This window comes from Drosophila santomea, chromosome 3L, assembly GCF_016746245.2.
Source record: "Drosophila santomea strain STO CAGO 1482 chromosome 3L, Prin_Dsan_1.1, whole genome shotgun sequence".
NCBI classification, from domain to species: Eukaryota; Metazoa; Arthropoda; class Insecta; order Diptera; family Drosophilidae; genus Drosophila; species Drosophila santomea.
Window position 1 is genome coordinate 2148774 of NC_053018.2, and position 21901 is coordinate 2170674.

At 42.4% G+C, this 21901-nt stretch overlaps 2 protein-coding genes and 1 long non-coding RNA gene across 17 annotated transcripts in view; 1 reads left to right on the forward strand and 2 right to left on the reverse strand.

Annotated features, from left to right (window-relative positions):
* LOC120450123 overlaps positions 1-5748 on the forward strand; it is a 67103-nt gene extending 61355 nt beyond the window's left edge. For both annotated transcript variants that reach the window (XR_005616250.1, XR_005616251.1), the window contains exons 2-3: positions 5171-5293; positions 5344-5748. This is a non-coding gene — a long non-coding RNA (uncharacterized LOC120450123). The remainder of the gene's footprint in view (positions 1-5170; positions 5294-5343) is intronic.
* LOC120450111 (muscle M-line assembly protein unc-89) overlaps positions 1-8865 on the reverse strand; it is a 34360-nt gene extending 25495 nt beyond the window's left edge. For 5 of the 9 annotated variants that reach the window (XM_039632927.1, XM_039632921.1, XM_039632924.1 and 2 more), the window contains exons 1-2: positions 8769-8864; positions 6912-7422 (exon numbers count right to left, since the gene is read on the reverse strand). In XM_039632927.1, the coding sequence (XP_039488861.1) occupies positions 6912-7244 (333 nt within the window). In that variant the 5' untranslated portion in view covers positions 7245-7422; positions 8769-8864. Of the gene's footprint in view, positions 1-6911; positions 7543-8768 lie in introns of those variants that run through there. The other 4 variants (XM_039632926.1, XM_039632922.1, XM_039632925.1 and 1 more) reach the window with 3 other exon arrangements.
* A 1775-nt stretch (positions 8866-10640) lies between these two features.
* Positions 10641-21059, reverse strand: LOC120450113 (SEC14 domain and spectrin repeat-containing protein 1-B). 6 transcript variants are annotated; one of them, XM_039632931.1, is made up of 10 exons: positions 20945-21059; positions 18849-19147; positions 17823-18018; positions 17485-17598; positions 17252-17426; positions 15363-16112; positions 14503-14867; positions 13755-14263; positions 11641-11944; positions 10641-11539 (listed from the first exon to the last, which is right to left on the reverse strand). In XM_039632931.1, exons 2-10 carry the CDS (start codon positions 19013-19015, stop codon positions 10937-10939), a joined length of 3183 nt encoding a protein of 1060 aa, XP_039488865.1. In that variant the 5' UTR covers positions 19016-19147; positions 20945-21059; the 3' UTR covers positions 10641-10936. The 6 variants fall into 6 exon arrangements, with proteins under 6 accessions (XP_039488865.1, XP_039488869.1, XP_039488867.1 ...); XM_039632935.1 differs by having other exon boundaries at positions 11641-12568; positions 18849-19446; XM_039632933.2 differs by having other exon boundaries at positions 18849-19150; positions 20945-21053.
* Positions 21060-21901: the final 842 nt, after the last annotated feature.

Consider the following 21901-nt stretch of genomic DNA (forward strand, 5'->3'; position numbering starts at 1 on the left):
GATTATGATCTGCGACTGCCATTAATCAATTTAAAATACAAACTTATAACCGGGCTATTAAATTAAATTGTGTGCCCCACTGGCAGCGATGTAAACCGATTAAAAAAACCAGTCGAAGTCACTGACTCAATGCGACGTGAGTGAGTTTTGAATATGCACACACCAATAATTCTCGAAAATCTGAATAAATTTTGAAGTGTAACGGGCGGCATGGCGAGAAGGGGGGAATAATCACGTCGTCTAACTGAAATATGAACCATAAATGGCATGACATCACTATAAACAGGCCGACCATAACTAAGCTTATGTACGTATAAAGCATAAAATAAACCATTATGCATATGGACGGGCGCCTCACTCTTTCCCCACCCCACAAACATACGTCACTCATTGCGAAATTGAATCGTATTTCAAGTGGCACACAAACACGCACCCAGCCGTTAAGATTCATAATATGCATTTGGACATTTAGAAGCGTCTTCGCCCGGCACTTGTGCAGATCCACATGGCGGAAGTGCTCCAAGATCGTGGCCCAGTCGGAGTGGGAGTGCTTTTGCCCCCCATCCACAGACCCGGCAATGACGGCGATGATATAATGCCGAAAGCCCCAACGGCGGTTCAAAACAATAACACCCTGGAATGGAATGCATGGGCACAATAACGACCACCGAAATACCCTATCTGATCTGCTTCATCTTTTTCGAAGTCCATTCAAATTTTGCAAATTCTGACAGATGTAATATGCATATGAGTATATGTATATTCTGCAAAACTATTGAAATTTATTGAATAATTACCTCTGTATTTAAAATCGGGTTAGGGTATCTACCAGGCAGAAAGATTTAGGGAAGAAGGATGGCGAGAGGGGCTACAAACGTCCTCTTCGAGGCGCTTAGCGTGAAACACGTTTTTGGCTTTTAAATTAATACTTTGCGGAGGGGATAGAACACGATTTCGATATGAAATTACCTCGATGCTGTGGCCGTTGTTGTTGCTGCTATCGTTTTGTGTGAAATCATTGCGCATTTTTATAGAGCGCCGGCCATCTCCGCTCTTTCATTACGGCCATTGGCTACAATATCCCAAATACCGATCGCCGATCACCGATTTAATTGGGAATCGCAATTTGCGAAGGCGTTGGCTTGTTCTACCTGATTTATTTGGCCAGATAGCTACATGTAAGGTGAGCAATTACTTAAAAATACTGGAGATTTCTCATAAACATTTATTAATTGCAATGCAATGGCCATTTTTTGTGAGTTCTGATTTAAATATAGTTTCTAGCATATTTGTGAAAACGAACATTTCATTGCAAAAGTTCACCAGCCAGCCTTGACCCAAAATCCAATGTCTCTCATTTGCCTATTAATATGCAATTTAGGTACATTTACGAATCGCATGTTTGGCTTTTTGCAACAATTTAATTTTGTGGCTGTGCGAGTGCTCCAATAAAGGTGAGCTAATTGAATACAAATTGAAATTGGCTAATTAAAGCGACATAAATCAAATGCTCGTGAATGTTTGTTCTGCTCCTGATCAAACATAGGCCACTGGGGCCATAAAAAGTGTGTATAAACAGACTAATAAAAAACTGCATCAATATTCGTGTGTGCGAGCGGTTTGATGGAGAGCAAACAGCATTAATGTATTGTACAAATACCCATATGCAAATGAATTTACTGAACTTACTTCGGTGTTTTGTGGATAGCACGCTCTGACGCGTTTACCCTGTGCCTCCATTAAACCTAACTTGATTTTGTCATAAAACAAAAAACCGCACAAAGCATTTGGCTATTTTGTTATTGTTCACTTAGCAGAGGTTCAGCTTTTGTGCCGCGATCATCAGCTGTGTGTGCCAGAGTGATGTCAGACTTTTGGGTTCTATAAATACCATCGAACATAAAACAATTTCTGTTCAGGTTTTTGTAGGTCGCACTTTCCCAGGCCGACGGCGAATTATGAGTACACGTATTGGGCAATCTTGTTGCTGCCATCGAATGCAATTTAAATTTCAATTTAATTCGCAGCCAACAAAAAGATAATTTCTATAATTGTTTCTACAAATTATTGGCCACGACTGGCGACTCGCGACTCGCATCTCCCATCTGCAACATCTGCAGCAGCGGCAACATCTTGGCTGCTGTTGCGCTTTTCCAGTTGCAGCAGCAGCAGCATCAGCATCAGCAGGAGTCGCCTGCATCGCGCGACTTTCATTGAACGTTTATCGGCGACTATCAGTTGCCATGTAAACATGCAATATATTTCGCGTCTCTAACTCGAAAACCACCGAGCCGTCGCTTCCACTCCGGTAATTACAGCAGCTGGATCCCCTACAGTGGACCCCCCGAAAGCGGAAATTGCGGGGTATTTGCTTTGAAACCATCCGATGAAATTGAACGTGTATGCCTCTATTGAGACGACTCAAGAATTTCCCATTTAACATAGCGATTAAGAGTGATAATGGGATAATAAATGGTTATATACAAAGTATAGTTTCCAAAACGTTGTGCCATACCTTTATGTATCGTACGTTTATGGTGAGAGGACACTGTATACTGTACCTCTCCTGAAAAGCCCCCCTTTTGAATAATTTTCTATAAGCCGCTTTCCTTGCTTATCAATCAGTGCGTGCCAAACTGTTTTGTCAGTTGCGCTAAGTAGCAGCTGCATTAAATCCACCGATAGACGGCACATCCCCAGCCGGCTTTAGAGTGGATCCCGATCCTCAAGACCCAATCCGATCCGCAGACCCATCTGAGTCCCCAACACCAAGCTAAACTCGAAAGGCAAAGACACAGCGACTGCGTTTGTGTCTGCGCATAGAATACATTATTTTTAGCGCTTGAAAACGTTGACGTCGTTTTTGGTGTTGGATACTGCCAGTTAGGTCTGGAATTTTTCAATTACTGATAAGATTTACGGCCAATTCCCCGTGACACGCCATCGGGCAAATGAAGAAGTGCCATCGAAGTCACAGCTTGAATATATTTTCGTAAGCCAGCATTAGACGTGGATTTAAATCCTCTTTTAATGGTTGTAACCACTTAGATTAAAACTTCTCATTAAAGCTAGTGATCAAAGAGCTTAAAAAAAATCTAAAAATTAAATATTTTTGTTCAGACTCCTAATAGCTGATATATTTTATTTTAAAAAGAGAATTGTTTTTTTTTTGAATTGACAATATTGCAGCCTAGCAAATTTAATCATGCCCTTACCGTTCGCCTTGAAACAGCGATCATAAATCACAGTGACAAATCGCAGTCACGTGACTGAATGGCAGACCTGAACGCGACCAAGTCGCAGTTTCTGGCCCGTTCGCTGGCAAAATGGGATCCCGCGACTCATTGGAGACTTTGGAGAGCGGGCGGAATGCGCGAGCTTTTCATGCGTAAATTTATGTGCCTGCCAAGCGTCGTAAACATTTCTTTCTTTTGAGCCTTGGTGCGGCTTTCTATCGCCCGTCTCTTTCGCTGCATGTGATGCCATCTCTCTCGTCCATTAGACCGTGCGCACTGCGCAGCTGCGGCGTTTCACCCACGCCAAAGGCCCAAGGAAATGGCACATACATAACTCGTACAGTGCCGGGCATAAGTACATGCTCATGTGTCTGGCCAATTTATGAGTGAAATGCTGCGACTTTTACAAATGAAAACGCCATAAATTCAATTAGAGTTTTACGCCTCCATCCTCTGGCGCCTGCTCGTGTGCAAATCAGAGCAGATCGCGTTCAGAGCCCGATTCGATGCGATTCGAGATTGCGCAGACCCAAGATCTAAAAATCCAAAATCCGAAGCAGGTCGCCAGTCGCGCCCCAATTGCTTCATTGTGGCCAAAGCAAAGGCTCAAATTAGTTTCGCGCATTAGATTCAATTTAAAAAGATCTTCAGCTTTCGTGGCACGCCTCACATTCACAATGAAAATCGGAAAATCTGAAAATCGGGAAATCTATTTATTTAGAGAGAGTCTAGCTAAGCAAACATGTAAATCTTCTGCCTTTGAAGTTTCTCTTTCCAGTTTGTTTCAGCCTTTTAATTGCCTTGAAGCTAATTTTTCATTTTCAGAGCCACAAGAACATAAAAAGAAACGTTTTGTAACCAGGCCCAAAACATTTTTCCCTCATTTCAAACACTTGTAAATATTTTCGTGTTGCATCAACAAACATTGTAATCGAAATTTGCGTCAGAGCCAAAAGCGTATCATCCATTGAGATTGATGCCCGGATGGCCGAGAAGTTGAATCGCCTTGGTTAATTAGCTCTGGGTGGGGCCCATCCAAGAAGTTGATAGTTTCCTAGGGGGATATGTAAATCATGTCAGGGCGATTTTAATACAAGATGATTTGGGATGCCCATGGAGATAAAGATCCAATTAAACGCTCTGCCGACAGACAACGTACTTTGTATCTTCGTGGAACTTACCACATGTCTTAGACATTTCTTTCAGCGGAATATCTTCAACTGTTTTTCACAGGCAAATAAATGTCATTTAAGTAGTCACCACAAAATCGCATTGTGCCACTAAAAACTTGGCAGATATTCATATTCTCTGCCAGCACTTAACATTCAAAATCTTAATAACTCAACTTTGTTGTGAGTTGGAGTATGGGTACACAGAAAGAATAATAGCTTAGGTCTTAAGATTCATCTAATACGTCTAAATATCTTAACTGAGAAAATATAGAAAAAAGCAATTGTAATGGATATCGTAATATATAAATAGTCTCATCTGAAAATGCTAGGAAAATCCTCCTTGACAATTTGTTCCCAATACAATATCTTCCTACTTGTAATTTCTTTCTGTTGAGGAAAACTAACTGCAAAAATTGTCTGTTGCCTGTTTCGAAAAATAAACCCAGAAAGGAAGGAAACTTTTGACATATTTGCATAGTTTTAAGCATGGGGCCGCGGGACGAAGAGGGTTCGTCCAACTTATTGTTTCCTTAATCTTATGCTGAAGCACAAAGTTTAAAGAACTTCCGCCGCCTTTCTGCCCCTAGAAAAAATCGCCCACCGCCCACGTGGAATTTATAACAATAATAACGAGCTGAGCTCATCGAACATTTTTCAGCTCATACATTTGTTTCATTTTGCGTGTGTTTGTTATACATCTGTTTGGCTTTTATTGTGGAATATTGTGTATTTATTTTTACTCATTTGTTGTTCTTATTTCAGCTTTTTTTTGGCTCTGTTCCGTTGCTAATTTGTTTACCTGCGAGAACCAGGGAGAGAAATCGCTCTTGTTTATTTTCAACAGCATTTTTGGGACCAGTTCGACAATAACAAAAACAACGACAGGTAAGCAACATTCAGTTTCGTTTTCCAATTTCAATACTGTTTCCAAGCAGGCCAGCGGAAATTTAAAGAAATCTGTATATTTTTGGGGTCCCGAGTGTTCAATTCATAGAAACACGAGTACGCACACAGCAGAAACGTGTTGAAAGGCTCGCCAGCAAAATGTTTTTGCATAATTTCCAGAATCAAAAGTGGGGTTGAAAAAAAAGTGGTAAATCAAATCAAATGTTTAACACATGGGGCCGTGAGTCTCGAATGGCAAATGAAGCAAAAATTATTATTCTGATGGGGAGAAAAAATTGGCACAAAGTGGCACACCGAAATTTCAATGGACCGTTCGTTGAATGAACAGAAAAGTTGGTGCAAAAAGGGGCACATTCCCCTTAGCCCAAAAACCATAAACCATACAACGATGCCCATAATTATTGAATGTGTTTTGTTTCGGGGCATAAAACTTGTAGCGCTTCATCAGAAATGTTTCTCAATCTCAAGTTCAAGTCGCAGCTTCAAGTTCGAGCGATTTGAAGGTGGTGAAGAGGGAGGAATTCAGCGGAGAAGACCCAAAATAAAGTTTCTCTCTCAAGAAACTGATTTAGCCAACTCGAAATGGACCCAGACAGGTAGCAGCTGCGCCTAATTGTCGAAAGTATCTGGCAGATACATTTCTTTTTGTCACGTTTAGTTGGCTTTTGTGTCTTGTTTTGATGTCAGACAACCTTGAACCTTTTGTGGCGTTTGTTTTTCTGCTGCCGCTTTTCAAATATTTATAACCGCTATCAACAACTTTTGCTTTCGTTGTGCGAGTGCTAATTGGCGCGGAAATTGCTGGAGCCGGTTTAAACAATCGAAAATTGTAAACCAGTTTTGGGCATTAGAAGTTCATGAATTTTTTAGTGCTAAAGTCACATAGTTTTGCTTTATATCTGCTGGGGTAGCTTCGGGATAATTATAGGAATTTATCAATTTGTGACGAATGTGGTGGCCTACGATTACTTTGATGGAGGCTGGACTATTTAATAATAGTGGTTGGTTGTTTTATAGTGACTTGATTGATAAATGGTTTGATAAAAATCTGAGATAGTGTGTCTATTGAACTTCAATACATTGTTTTGCATCTGTTAGACTTGTTTTACAAAAAGAAAAAAGTAAAAATGTTTAATTGCATTGTCATTAATTATAAGCGAAGATTGAGTCGTCATTCAAATGATTAGCTCATTTATATTGACAAAAGGTCAGTATATCTACGCAGACTTAATTGATTTTTATGATTTTGTTTATAGCTCCTCATAAACATGAACTGCTTTTTTAAGGGTTTTCAATGACTAAAGCTTATCCTATATGTTTTCCTGTGTTTCGGAAAACTGACTGCTTTTCCTAGATTTATGATTTATTCAATATCTCCCAATGCCCCGACCCAAATCTCTTTCGAAGTCCTCCCAGATCGCCTTCCGCATAAATTTTAGCGCACTTCAAGAGCTTTCTCCGAACACTTCTCCCGTATCTAGATAAATGTTTCTTCATGTTTGTTTCCCATTTCTTGGCCTTTTTGCTGTGTGTTTTGTTTGGCTTCGTTTTTAGAGTCTTATTTTTATTGTTTGCGGGGTACAAGAGTACAACTCACTTGTAGGAGCGCTATCACCAGCTGGATGGGTCCGCATCGGACGACAACGGTGCCAATGGTGGTGGCTCTCAGGGAGGAGGAGGATGGCGGTGTGGTGTGGGTGGTGCCCGTGCCCGTGGACATGGCTGTGGACATGGCCTGACTTGGAGTCGGCGACGATGATGACATTGTTGCTGAATAATTGAAGGCGTCTAGCTGGGACTGCTGAGATTGCTGGGACTGCTGCGTCTGAAGTTGGTGGCCGGTGTGCGGCTGGCGGGGATTGGGATTCGAGGAGGAGGCGACCGAGTAGAGCGAAGACATCGATGAGTCTAGGGCTTGGCGGCGTTCCATGGTTGCTTTTCTTACTATCTGCTCTTCTCTACTTTTTTTTCTTTTGACTAACTTTCGAGGATTGAGTGCTTGTAGCTTGGTGTGTTTTACGTGGGCGTTTTATAATCTCTGTCGTTTAGTTTTTCTCGTATTTTGGCTTATTTCCCCTGCTTGTGTCGCGTGTTTTGCATTTTGAACTCTGCTCGAAAGTGGAACTATTAGATTGAGTCACTCGCGTTCGGATTTAATTTATTGGGTTAGTTATAGCCAGGGGATTCGATTCGGCGGTTCCTTCGGTTCGTTGCGAGCGCTATCAACGCCGGCGATCGTCTGAGAACCTCTGCGAATCGGTTGATTTTCGAAACGGTGAATTCTTTTTGCCCGCCGCGATGACTATGACTTCATACTCGCGCTCTCCCTGTCGCTCTAGTGTCTGTTTATTATTCCGTAGTGTCTATATATATGGCTATATAGCCGAGAGAATCGTGTGTACTTTTTGCATATTGAGCCTGAGAAAATTGCCTTTGATGCGTGCGCTAGTCTCGTTGTAGAACCCCACTAGCCCCTCGTCCCGCCAAAACTCAAAGACAATGCTCGATTCGCGTTTATTTTTAAAACAACAAACTATTGAGTAATTTTTGCGGCGATTTCTGCCACGAAGCTAAACTGTTGTTCTAGCCCAGATACTCAGAAACTGGGATGCTACAGATACAGGCTACTATAGCTAATATCATATAGCCAAAGATAAAACGCGGGGATGTGCGTCAAATCTGTAACATGTGCCAATTGCATTGGCAGGAGTCGTCGGCAGTCAGTCATTTCTTATGGATTTTTCGATATTTTTGAATACATTACGCATACGCCGCGTATGCTCGTGTGCAACCAGCTGCCTCCATTAGGTAATTTTTGGTGTTTCTCTCAATTTTTAATAGTCGCCGCCGTTGCTGGCGTAATGTAAACTATTTTAATTGTACTTTGCGCCGGCTAAAAATAAACTGCGAACAAAAAAATTGGGAAGAGCAAGTTCCCTTTTTAAAAGTTTACAGTAGCGCAATTGAGGAAATGCTTGCTTTGCTTCCATATGTTGTTGTCCAAAAATTTCAAAAACAAAAAAAAAAGGGAGAATAGTTGATTGAAATTTTCTGGGGCGTGGACGTGGACTGTTATAGTATATTGAAAAGTGCAAATGACTCAAACAAATAAGCTCTCAATGCATCAAGTCACCGAATATTTTTGAAAAATACTTTTTCGCGCATTCTGCGTCGTTTTCGATTTGTTAAACATTTTGTTTGTGCTTTGTGAGGGTCGTCACAAAACTGAATATTCTCGACAACAACAATAAATTTAGCACACTGTTGATTTCATCTTCAGACGAGTGAACGCAAAAAACTAGCGCCAAGCTTGTTTGAATGTCAAAAATGTTCTGGGCAAATAATAGCTGATTAATTTACGTTTCTTTTCACTTTTTTTTGAAGTGCCAAATTTATTCTCTTCCTCCTTGTTTTCTGCCTAACTTAATTTACATAGATATGTTTTTATTCGCACATTATTCAAACGGAGGAGACGTGGAAAATTAAAACGCGCGCGCCGCTTTCCCAACAGCCGAACAACCGAACGCCGCGAACTTCGAACAAGACTGACCAAAGATCCGCAGACTGAAGACCGGAGACCGAAGACTGAGCAGATTCTACGGAAAGCAGCAGATCAGAAAGAGAAGAGCGTGCGGCCCATGAAACTTAACCGATTCGCTCAATTCAATAGTGCAGGTTTGGGTTCTCTTGTTTTGATCTCTTCGACACTCGTTAAGCTCAGTTTTGAAAAGCCGGCTTGTATTTTGAAAATGAGAGAGTGTGAAAGAGAGGGCTAGAGTCGCTAGAGAGAGAGGGAAGAAGCGGGGCTTCAGGGGAGACGACATAAATAAACAAGTGCTCTTGGCATTCGCGGCGTCGTTAATTCATGATTTCAATTTTTAATGCCCTGCGCCCGGCTTTTCAGCAATTACAATACAAAGTAAAGGCATAAAGAAATGCAACGAGATTTTACCCTGTAATTCGGGTAACTTTACGCAAACCATACCCCATTTACCCGTTTCTTTTCATTATAATAATAGTTAAATAGCACCATTCTAAATATTGGTAAGCTTAACCAATAATGAATTCTCAATTCTCAACAACCTTATGTGTGAATGTTTTCTCTAGAGTGGTAAGCATTTTTCTTTTTTGTCTGATACACCCGATATAATACAGGGTACATGCAACCACAACATATTCAAGTGCAGCTTTGGTACTTTAATAACAGGGTGAAGAGTGGAAGATCAAAATAACAACACCAGAACAGCGGAGAAAACCAGACGATATCGTGTCGTAATGCAAGGCAAACTGACCGCCCGCATTTAAATCCCCTCTCCTTCCATGATACCCAATCCCTCAATTTATGAAGTATTTTTCACCCAAAATGCGTGTCTTGTAGCTCGACTTTGGCCCCGGATTCCGTGCAATATGCAACGTGCAATATCCGACGCTTCTTGCGTGCAACATCAGTTGCTGCAATCAATGCGCTGCAAATGTGTGTTATTATTTTTCGCTATCAACGATTCGAACTTATCAAATTATGCTCTCAGCGCCAGCACGTCAGAAAATCTGGTGGAATGGCATGAACTCATAGATATTTGGTTCGCCTTTCTGGATGATCAGCTCGTTAAGTATAAATTCTTTTCACTCACTCACCACACTCGGAGCGATTTATTTATATGTTTTTAATTGAGATTAATGAGCCACTTGACGAAGCTCACAAAAGCAAGCAACCCCTCTTAACCCCATTCCCCCGCACCACCCACTGACAGTTCACATTTCAGATAATTGAAATCACTTGAGGACCACTTGTTTAATGTTTGTGGAAAGGGCCACCCACAGAGGAAAATTCAAAAAAATTATTTAGGGTAGAAAAGTCGAAAAGAGCACACAAGGGTTAAGTGCAGATGATGGCAATGACTTTTCCCGCATAAAGCCCAAAGTTATGCAATGTTTTCTGGAATTTTTAAAATTACTTTCACATTTTACTTGTTACTTACTTGTGAAAAGTTAGGAGGTATTGAACAAAATTTATATGATTAGCTTTATTTTTGGGGTAAAACATTTTCGATATTAATTGCACTATGTTTTGTGACTGTATGGGAGAAATAGTTATAAATAAATATTAAACATACGATTAATGGCGAAAATTTCGACTGGCTGTAACTGAATTTAGATTCTTATTATAAATATTTGAAATATATTTTCTAATCATTTTGGAATTCTCTAATTTCGCGAGCGTTAGACTTAATTTGAACTAACTAAATAAATATTTCTACTACTAGTTTTAAAGCAGAGAAAATATAAGCAAGAAACAAATTATAGTAAAATTATCGAGCATGAAATATTTCAAAAGCCTTTGCTTAAGCATTTTAGTATATTTTAAGGTAAAGTTCAACAGAACTAATAAATTTTGTAGGAAATAGTGAACAATCATGCAAAGTAAAATGTCAAACAAAACAAAACAGGCCAAAACTTTTAGCTCATGGGCTAAAATTGGTTTTGGGAAAGCAGCAAAAATAATATGCCAACTAATTAATGGCAAGAATGTCGAGGATCGGCAGAGAAGCAAATGGCGCTGGTTAATTGGGCGGGAAATCGTTTTGTGTTCATCTTTCAACTGGTTCAGGTGGTCCAGATCTCTCAGAGAAATCCCTTGATCGTCTGTTTCGTTATGTTCTCGTAGTATTTGCTGCGTCGCCAGGAAGGCGGCGGTTTCGATGCGTTGGGGTTAGTTGAAGCTGGAGCGGTGTTATCAGCGTTTGGGTGGCTCACCTCCGGAGTGTGGGCATTGGATATCCTGGGCGCTAGCTCCGTCGTAATGCCCGTGGCCAAACTGAATCCTTCCACCTCGCTATCCGATTCGATGGCCTGCGGCAATGGAAGTGGCAGCAGCAGGTGCTGCTGCTCCTCGTCCGGAGTGGGCGTTACACTCTGACTATGCAACTCTGCCACACCCACCACACTGTCCTGATCCTCACTTTTCATCCGCTGCTGATGGGCGGAGAAGTAGCTCATATCGGAGCTGTCAAAGGACATATTGACTGGCGAAGGTGGTAGTTCGGGTATTTCGAATGTGCTCAACGTAGAGTCGTCCGCCTCATCGAAGGAGTTCTTGGCCGAACCTATGTAGGAGCTAGTGCGTCCTGAGGCTGTTTGGAACGATGAGGAGTGCGAATTCGGCGTAAAGTTGCCCTCAGAGGCGGTGGCAAAGGATTCGTCCTCGGTGGAGCGGGAGTGCCAATCCTAAAGCGACGAGATTAGTTCCATTAAGGAAGATGTGGTTTTGTACGGAAAAGGAACTAACTTTTTATTAAACTTTTCATGAGGAACGTTTTGAAACTTACCTCAATGCTGCCCAGTTTTTTGATGCCATGACCTCCAGTGCCATTGCTGGTTCCATTGCTAGCGACCCCCTCCTGCTGCTGGACATCTCGGATGACTGCGTCCAGGGACTCGGCCACCTCGGCAATGGCTCCCAGCTTGTGGGAAATGGCGGCGCAGGCCAGTTCGTTGCTACCTGTGGGCACCACTTCCACAGTGGCCGGGGGCGATTCCCCGGGTATCTCGCTTCCAGCACTGCTGGTCCTTCCACTGTCATGGAGTGGACTTGGTGCAGTGCAATCCAGGGGCAGTTCATCGGCCACGACACTGAAATCACCAGAGAGACGGGGATTATCGGGAGCTCCGGAATCCACTGATGCAGTGCGTGAGTGTGATGGCGTTTCATTATCGGTATAGTCGCTGTGCGGATATGTTTCACTATCGTTGCGGATGAGGGCCTTGATCTTGTCCAGACTCTTAAGCGTCGGTGCTGAATCTACCTCATCCTCCTCCTCTTCGGTTTCCTCCAAGATAATATCCCTTTCTATTGAGGCCTTGGCTATTTTGGTCTTGACACTTGAAGTACTGGCTGTCTCATCATCATCGTCATCCTCGTAGTCCTCATCTTCACCTTGGGTATCTTTGCTGCTTAGTTCGGGTAGTTTACTGGCCTCATTTATAGCCTCCAAAAGTCGACTTAGATCACTCGAGGATTCACTTAAGATCTCATGAGGACTCTGTGCCAAATCCTCCTCTTCGCTGGCCAGAGGTGCAGATGCATTAGCCTGATTATGGGCTTCGTTTGGGGATTTATTTTCAACTTCCTCCACTGAAACCTCGACCTCATTTGGCGCTTCATCCACCACAATGCTGGGCACTTCCGGCCGGGGGGCAACCTGCTCCTGCTCCACATCCTCGTCGCCCTTTGATTTGGCAAACAAATTACGAAATCTGGCAAACATTTTGAGCTTTTCGAGTACGCTGCCTAGTTGGCGCCTCTTTTTTTCTTTGGCGTGGAACAATTAGATTGACGTAAGGGAGCAACAACACGCGTTTGGCTAGTGGCCAGTTGAAGTGAGCTACGTCTCTCTGATAATTGTAGATTCAATTATTCACTTTGCCGGGATAAGCATGCAGAGAAATCGAGAGTGGCACCATGAAGACACTTCTATATTTAACACCTTCCTATCACAATGCTCCCCACTTTGACCCACTTGTCACGCCTGTTCTCCAGGAAATTCACTCTTTATCTGATATGTGCTCTATACATATATTCTTTGACAAACTGACAGTTTTCTTGAGACTTCCCGCTCAGTACCGTAAAACAGAATCGAAGGAGGACCGAACGACGACCGCACTGGACCACGCACTGAAATAGACTGCTTGGATTTGAACGCCGACTCTTGGGCGGAATGAGCTGCTATATAGAATAGTTCTTTTATTTTATTTCAATATTTTTTGTGCTTCTTTCGAATTTTGGGTGGTGGAACTTTTTGAGTGCGTCGCGGCAGCTTGACATTTGTTTCATTCAGTCAAAAATTATTTTTGGCTGTCTAGTTTGCCGTTACTTGGGAAGTATTGTACGTTTTGATTTGCTTCGAATTGCTTTTCTATGACTATAATTCTTTCAAAACGATAAAATTATGTTTGATTTGACATAAGCATTTGGTGATGAGGATTTTTTAGGGGATCGTTAATCAGGAAGGTCATATATTTTAGCATATATGGGATAGTTATCATTTATTTAATCCATTAAAACCCTAATTGAAGTCTGTTTTCGGGATATGATTACCAAATAAACAATATACTTTTTTTTTTAATTTTTATAGTGTATTGCCAAGTTGCGTTTATACTTTGTTTTCCAAATACAATTTATCATTCCTTTTAGTTTTATTTCTAGCAACTTGTTAGTTCTTTGCTCTGTGCGTTGTTGTTTTTGCTTAGTTAATTTGCCGCGAACTCGTGGGATTTGAGTGAAAATCTTCCTCGTGTTTTATTTGATATGCAGAGCGTTTTGCTGTTTTTGTTTCTCAGTTTTATGCGTTGAGCATAATGAAGTAGCCGCCGATAAATGGTTGAAGTCCATGCACTCACGCAACTGCAAATCCATTATAGATTGTTATTCACATTAACTCACCTCTTTCCTGTTAATGCATCCAGAACGAAGGGCTCTTTGAGACGCTTCTTCAGCAGTCTTCCCAGTCTGACCATTCTCCCCACTTCGACGAGCAGTTGCTCCCTGGCCACCAAGTGCCTCTGAAGTCGCGGAGGTACTTCGGCCAAAGGAGACAGCTCCGATTCCAATTCTGCCTCGGCATCGCTGCTTATTCCACTGCTACTGAGGTTGTGCTGCTGTCTTTGCTGCTGCTGCAGTTGCGCGGACAGTTCCTGGGTCAAAAGGGGCCGAAGTTCCCTCAGCTGGCGATAATAGGCCTCCACACTGCGGTGAAAAACGGCGGAGACGCGCAGTCTGGTCATTTGCTCCTGGGCCACAGACTGCAGACTGTGCCACGTGTGCTGCAGTTCGTCACTAATGAAACTCTGACTGGGATTGCTTTGTGACCCAGATCCTGATGCTTCCAGTTTGCAGCAGAGGCGCAGCGTTTGGGAAGCCTCCAGCAATTGGCAGCCATAGTGGTAGATGCTCTAAAGCAAAAAACGTAATTAATATAAACTTTGAATGATAATAAATACGCATAGTGATCCAGACGAGAAACTAGATTGCCAAGATAAAGAGGAAATTCGACTAGCTCTTTGTATGTTTTCGGTCATTTTGCCGTTGGCCAAACTGGCACTCCCTTTCTCTGTCTTGCACTCTGGAGGATTCCCCCCATCTCGTTCGCCCAAAAAAAGAAGTCGCCCGAAAAAACGGTGGGGAAACTCACCCGTCCGGTTTCCTCGAACCCCTGCAGCTCGTCCTTCTGCAGCTGAATCTCGTGGATGTTGCAGCCGACATGGGAGTGGCACCGCAGCAAGACGGCATACAACTCCTGCAGCCAGTCCCGCGCCCTCCGCGCGTCCTCCTCGTAGGCATGGATGTGGGTCACCTGCTCCAAGGTGAGCCGCTGCAGCGCCAGCCGATGTCCGCACACCTGACGACGCCGCCGGCTCTCGTCAATCTGCCGGCGCAGCTGGGCGATCTCGGCACTGTAGTCCAGCTGGAGGTCACGGCCCAGAGCGTCTTTCACTGGCATGGCCAGCATGTCGCTCAGCTTTTCACCTTCACGCACAAGTTCGCGTTCGACGTGGCCTGTGGATGTTGGAAACATGTTTAGAGATCGGTTGGATGTTCGATATAGCTCGCTTAGAGATTTGTTGTTAATGGTTCGAGTTGGGACAGACCTACATATATATGACCATCAGAATTTCTTTAAATTATATACTATTTTATATATTTATGGTTTATTTTATTTAAGCAAATTCACGTTCCTAAGGAACGCTTGCCTGCTGGTCTTAGTTTGATGTTTATTTTTCAAGTTGCAGCAAATGACTTGAATGTTGCATCAGTTTGAATGCTGGCCTATTCTTCTATTCATTGGAATTTATAAGCGTGACACTTGTTGAATGTATTTGGAATTTGTTCGCAATATTTTTTTTTGTCATATACATGGTAATTATCCGAACAATTTTAGCATATATTTGTCAAGGTTCGCTGGCTATATTTCGAAAGTAGCTGTCAAGGTTTCATACATTTGTTTTACGAACAGATTTAATGACATTAGTTTGTTAATATTTTAAAACTCACCCAACATTTCCTGGTTGTTAGTGAGCTGCATGAGTAGCTGCTCTGCCTCGTTCCAGTCAAGCGATCGACGGTCCACCTCCACCACATGGTTACCGGTGGCCAGCAAATCCTCAAATTGATCGAGGAGGCGATGGAACCTGAGAGCGGTCATCAGTACATTTCTTCGTCGTTCCAATCGCTTTGCAAAGGAGCGACAAACGAACTGCATGAAGTCTCGCTGCGAGAGAAGATCCTGGCACCGGTCCATATCCTTTGAAGATGCCTGCCTTTCAGCGGCAAGCTTTTCAATCTTATAGAGCAGCTCCGCATAGCAACCGTAGGTTTCCCGACACTCCAGTTCCAGTTGATCATGAGCAGAACGAAGTGCCTCACATCCCCTAAAATCACCGGCAACGCTCCTTTGGCGGCTGAGCAACAGCTCGGCCTCTTGCAGGATCCAGTTGGTGACGAAGGACACCCCCTCCTCCAAAGTACTCAGTTCGCGTGCCTCCCTCAGAGATCGCAGCAATTCCAGCCAGGCAGTCCGGATGGCCGTCTGTTTCTTTTCGATCTCATTCAATCGCAACTCGATGCGGGCGCGCTCACAGACGAGATCTGGTGGCAGGAGGGGCTTCTGCGGGGAAGCTGCAGTGGTGGAGTAGGCGGGGATGGGCGGGGGACCCACAGGGGACCCCGAGGCAGGTGCGACCGCTTGTGGCGGCGGTGAATGCGTCTCGTAGACCTCGTTGAAGCGGGCCAAGATCGCGTTACCTGCACAATGCCGACAAGCAAAGAGAAAAGGGAAAGGGGTTGAGAAAATAGCAGACTGACAAAATAATCTGATCTTCAAATCATTCTCTATTTTGAAACAATGCCAGTTCTTCAGACTATCTCGCTTATTAAATACCTTTTAGACTGTCATCCAAAGTATAAAGAAAATATTTCTTTTGAGAAATCATCTTCGTATTTTTCCGAGTGTATCTTATGGCTTTCATTGGGGAATCGGATCTAGCGCTTTTCACACATCCACAAAAGTGAAAACTCACGCCCGGAGTGGTTTTAAATCCCAGTCTGGCTCTTTGGACTGTGGCATGTGCCACCATTTCGTTGCGCATCACCGATTTTTGTGGCTTTAAGTGAAAGGTCACGATTGTCGTTGTTGCTGTGGTTGTCGTTTTGCCAAACCCACGCACTTAAAACAGAACTCGGTCGAATTTGAAGTCGCTGTTCAAAAATTGAATTGTGAACATTGTGAAACACGGGTTGCTCAGGGCACAATGATCCCCAACCGCAAATGATTCTCGAAAAAAACCTAATAAAGCCAGAAAAGTATTTGATTCTTGGCTGTGGCTTTCACAAAAACTGAATTAATATGTGGAATTTATAAAGTCATGATTGCCTAACTCCTACAAAAACTTATAATATGCGGAGTTTATTTCCATTTCCAATCAATCAAAATCAATCTTTCTAATTTCACAAACAATTCTCTATTGACAACTCAAAGCCAAAATAATGCCTATTCAAGAACTGTATAAACTGTAGATTGTTGAATTATCTTACCAGAAGACACATTTCTACCGAAAAAACCTTCTATAGGCCTCAGTATATAAGCTCTCCAAAGGCAATTTCAATGTTATTCTGTGCCGTTAAAGTCAACCCACAATAAAATCTACAACAAGCGGCGCGAAAAACAAGTTTGCCCAAACGTGGCGCATTTCTAATTGAAAACACACAAAATTCAATGATTTACTTGTCACATGTGTGTCTTTCGTCCCGTCTCTGTCTGTCTCACTTAACTCGTTTGCTTCGAGGGCAAAGCGAATTATGTTAATTGCTCGGGGGGAGCAAACAAAAAATCGACAAGCGAACAGCTCAAAAAACAAAAGACTCAAGCGACGAACTCAACTCACCCAAGTCGATAGCGGACTCTATGTCGTTTTGGACTCCGGCATGCATCTGGGCGCACTTCTTTAGCTCCACATCCGCTTCCGCCGGCCGCAGAGACTTGTGCTCCCGCAGAAGAGACAACAATTTCTCCATCGAAGCCAATGTTTGCACATGCGACTTGGTGAACTCGTCGATGGACTGCGAAAATATAGCCATTAGGTGCCGTTGCGAACGGTGCAGAAATTGGGGCACTTACCTTGCGCTGCTGCAGCCACAAATCGTAGTTGAACTGCAAGGTGCCGCCCAGTTCCTCGGGCAGGTTCTGCGGCTCTATGAACTTGAACAGCCTCGCCTTCGACAGCACCAGGGGCTATTTAAAAAGAGCACCGTGAAAAATAATGAGTACAAAGTGGAAACTGTAATTTCTAGGCTGCAGCTTAGTGTGTGGTTTATGTTTGTGGCATATTTTATTTGGAAATAAATCATTTCGATTTTTGGAATACATGCAAAGCTGCACACTAGAAATCTCATTAAATCTTATTATAATTTCATTCTTGAGTTGAGTTGTTACTTCGACTTATGTTATTAGCTTACCTCTCCCTTGACCTGGGACTTGGTGCACGGCTCCACATGCTTCTCCCAGAAGCCCTCCGCCCTGACTAGATACAGATCCACATTGATGTCGCCCCCGAAGAGGGCGTAGATCTGGCGCACCTGCTGCCGCGATATCCGCGAACTGCTCTCTTGGGCATTGACCACCACACTGACGCCATTCTGCAACACTGAAGCGCTGAAAGAGATTAATGTCAGGTTGGTTAATCGGTTTGAAACTGGAGGAAAGCGTCGTTAAGTGCTTCATTAGCTTGCCAGTTAGGATTTGGCTTTAATCAACCACGCTTTTTCAGGGGAACTCTTGTGACCCATTGCCAGTTGATTGATCACAATCAATATATCCATAATTCATGTGGGCTCTTCTGTGTATTTAAAAGATTGGTTGATGGCTACCTCGTAAAATTAAACAATTTGCTTGTTGTGCCAAAACATAAACAATCTAAAACGGAGAAATAACAAAAGAAGGGCGTTGCTGCAAAGCCCATAGGCAGTTGTTTGATCTTCAAATAGGTTACGAGTGGTATATAATTTTCATAAATTATTTTTGAGTTTTTTACTGGAAACATTTATTGCTACTAAAATTTTTACAAATGTTTGCTTTTAAAGTGTGCTAATAAAATGAATGTGTGTTTAAACTGACTAACATGTATATCAAGTTACAATGAATCTATGGACTTTAATCGAAGTATTATTATTTAAAACAAATCTTATAGCTTCAAAAAATTTAAATTATTTAGTCGTCTTAAATCTCTGACACTTAGCATATAAATAACCAGATTTTGTGCGGCGTTTTCCGCTTTTCGAGACCCGTTTTGAAGCCCCTCCCAGAGAGCCGTGTCTAATGAAAAGTAATGCATTAAAGACGACAAAAAATGAACCTTCATCATCTGCGGGCGATTTGCATATTTCGGCCATATGCTAATGAGTCTTCGGCATTTCCACTGCCGGTTTCTAAAGTTTCTGTGCCTAATGGCAAATGCCTAATGCCACTTAATTCCCGATTCTCACCTGAGAGACCGCTTCAGATAGTCCAGAGTCACGTGCAGATAGCGGCGATTCCACAGCTGCAGATCGTTGAACGCGTTGACAACGAAGATGATGCGCTTCTGGCGATCGAATCCGCCGGATAAGTAGGCACTCCGCGTCTGCAGGGCGTTCAGCACGTCCTCCTCCATCTATAGGGAGTTTAATGATGGGATCGCGATGATGATGCGGCTTTTCTAAATGCTAATTAAGGCTCTTGTCGCCGTACACATTTTGGTGCGAAGACAAGGCGGGATTAGGATTTTCTTTTTGTTTGCAGTTTGCTGCTTGGAAAAGCTTGAAAATTAATACAAGTCACAGTTATGCGAGTTGTTTTCCTTTCTGTGGCTGCTGCTGCTGTTTTTCTTGCCGCTGCACAATGCTGCACATTTCCAAATGCCGCGAGACTTTGTTGGGGAACACGTTTGACAAGTTGCAGCCTGAAACTTCGGTTGCCTTTACTTTACTTTAGTCCAATACACCGAGAAAAATTCTCATACATTTAATACAACGGTTTGTCTTTAATAGATGAAGGCCATTTACCCGAACGAATCTACGCTTACTTCATTTGTTGAATATGAATCTAAAAATCGCATTATTGTGAAATATTGTTAAAGTCTACCCAATTTTTTCCAGTGCCTAGCTAGTCTCCACATGATTTTCACTGTTTTTATGGTAGTTTAGGAGATTTTTGTTGGCTTTTTCAGTTTGGGTCTCTATCTCTCTGGCCTAATGGAAAAATTCCATTTTTGCGCATGAGTATTTTGACACAAATTGGAGTTTTAGCTCTTTTCCATGCCGGCCAGCAGCAGTTTGAACTTAATTTGTCGGTTGATAAGGGGCTCGCCAGACCAATCGCTATAGTATGGTAACATATATAGTACTCGTACATAGAGGAGGAAAAGAGCCAAGTAATTTTTTCACTTGTGAGCAAGAAGTACGTGCCAGAAATCCTGTTTGTTGCCAGTCTATCTTACAGTTATGCGTAAGTGGTCGATGCCTCTTTTCCTGCCTCTCACTCTGCCCCAACTTGCTTCGTTTTTTCTTTACTCTTCCAGAGAGTATTCGAATATCTGCTTGATTCTTTTTTAATAACTTAATATATACATTTTACCAAATTGATAGAGTTATATAAGACCAGCTTTGATATTATAGAACTTTACGTTAGAAGCAGAGAACGTAAATACGATAAGAGCGCATGTTTAAACTTAAATCTGCCTTATAAGTGTATTGAATATTCGGTTCCGCAGTCCCAACATCCTTTCCCGTTTTTTGTTCTATGTTGGCAATCCAATTTGCACTACTTGGCTTCACTGCGAGTTTTGATGGCAGGAGCGAGCAACCTGTTTCTTTGGCCGCTTTTGGGAAGCTGTAATAATTGTCATAGCCTAGCGGTTTGCACCCCCCTCCTAAAGCCCCTTTTCAATGCACTTTACTACGCCCCTTCCGCATTGAATTTCAATTAATGGCAGAGGACAGGTAAAAACAACCTTGCAGCAGCAACTTTGGGATGGGGGCATACTTATTGCTGGTTTCAAATGTCAGTACGAAAATGTCTTGCAAATATGAGCGGAGTTATGTATATATTTTCATATCCCACTGAGCTCAGCGAAAAACCTTACGAAAAGGGTAGCTGAAAATTGAGAACCCCGTGGGGCTCGTAATGCCTCGAATCTTTGGAATCGGGCACACCTTTCGGCCTAAAAAAATCACTTCCAAAATAGACACAAACAACAAAAACCGTTTGAGCTGCTGTTTTGTTTTCTTTCAATTTCGTTAAACTTTCTTGAAAATTTTTTTTGGGTTTTGTTTTCCTCGGCAGGGCTTTTATTTTTTTGTTTTATGATATGGCGATAAGATCTATGCCAACGACGACGGGCTGTTAAATTAATTGAAAAGTTCAGCGGCAGCAACAACAAAAGTCATTAGCATTTCTCCACACAAAATTTGTTTTAACAGCTGACAAATGTTCGCTGTTTCGAAATGAGTTTTCAGTTCATTTTGCGTGTTGTTCAATGTGCGGGTTAACTCCACTTGGCTCCGACATGCAGATCGACTCTCCTTATCGATTGGGGTCTTACTTTTTTGTATTTCGAAACGAATTCAGTTCTTATCGCTCTTTTCGACACCTGAATTAAACCGAAAAGAAAAGACCGATATCGTTCATCCGCCCCGTCCGCCCGCGTGGAATTCTCGCGCTCAACTGAAAGTTTCCCAATCGTAGTTTCGATCTTAGCCAAGATCGGTGCCAACCCGGTTTAGGTTCGAGTTGCGGCTCGAAGTGCGTTCGAGTTGCAGTTGCTTGCATGTCAGCTGTTTTTTGTTGCATTTCAATTGATCGTGAACTGTAGTATTTCGTATTTTCATGTTTTTACTGAGCTGGCTGATTACCCGCACGTTTTGCCCTTTTTAGTGGGGCGCCTTGCAAACCGGTTGGGATTTCTTTTCTTCCAAGTGCAAAATTAAAACAAAACATGCGTTTTGTCTGCCAATCGAGATATCGGATTCTGTGGGAGCACTCTTTAATTTTCTTTACTTCCACTTCTTTTCTGCTTTTATGGGTATGTTGAACCTGGCAAGAAAGTTTTTCATGTGGGAATCTATTTGAATGGATTTCCAATGAAAGAATTAATCGAAGTAAAAGTATTCTAGTAACTATATGCTTAAGTTTATCCCCAATTAATTTTCTTCTCTCTGTTAATAATTATTTTAGGGCTATTTAGGGTAAAATCCATTCGATTCCGTTGTATTCCCTACTTACGCACTCGATTTTGTTGTTTTATTCATGCTGCCCTTGACGTGGGAACTTTTAATTGTGTGTGCAGGGGGTTTTCAGACAATACCAGGAATTTTTGTCCACTTCAACATCTTCCGCTTGGCAAAGGAAGAGTCCTTGGAAATGCAAAAGCATATTTAGTATGCTTCTCTGACAGCGCAAATATCAAAGATTTATTTCTCTTTGCGGGGTAAATGAAGAAAAAAGGAGCAGCCCAGAACCGTTTTAGGCTTCACTTGCTTATGAAAGGGGACAAAAACAA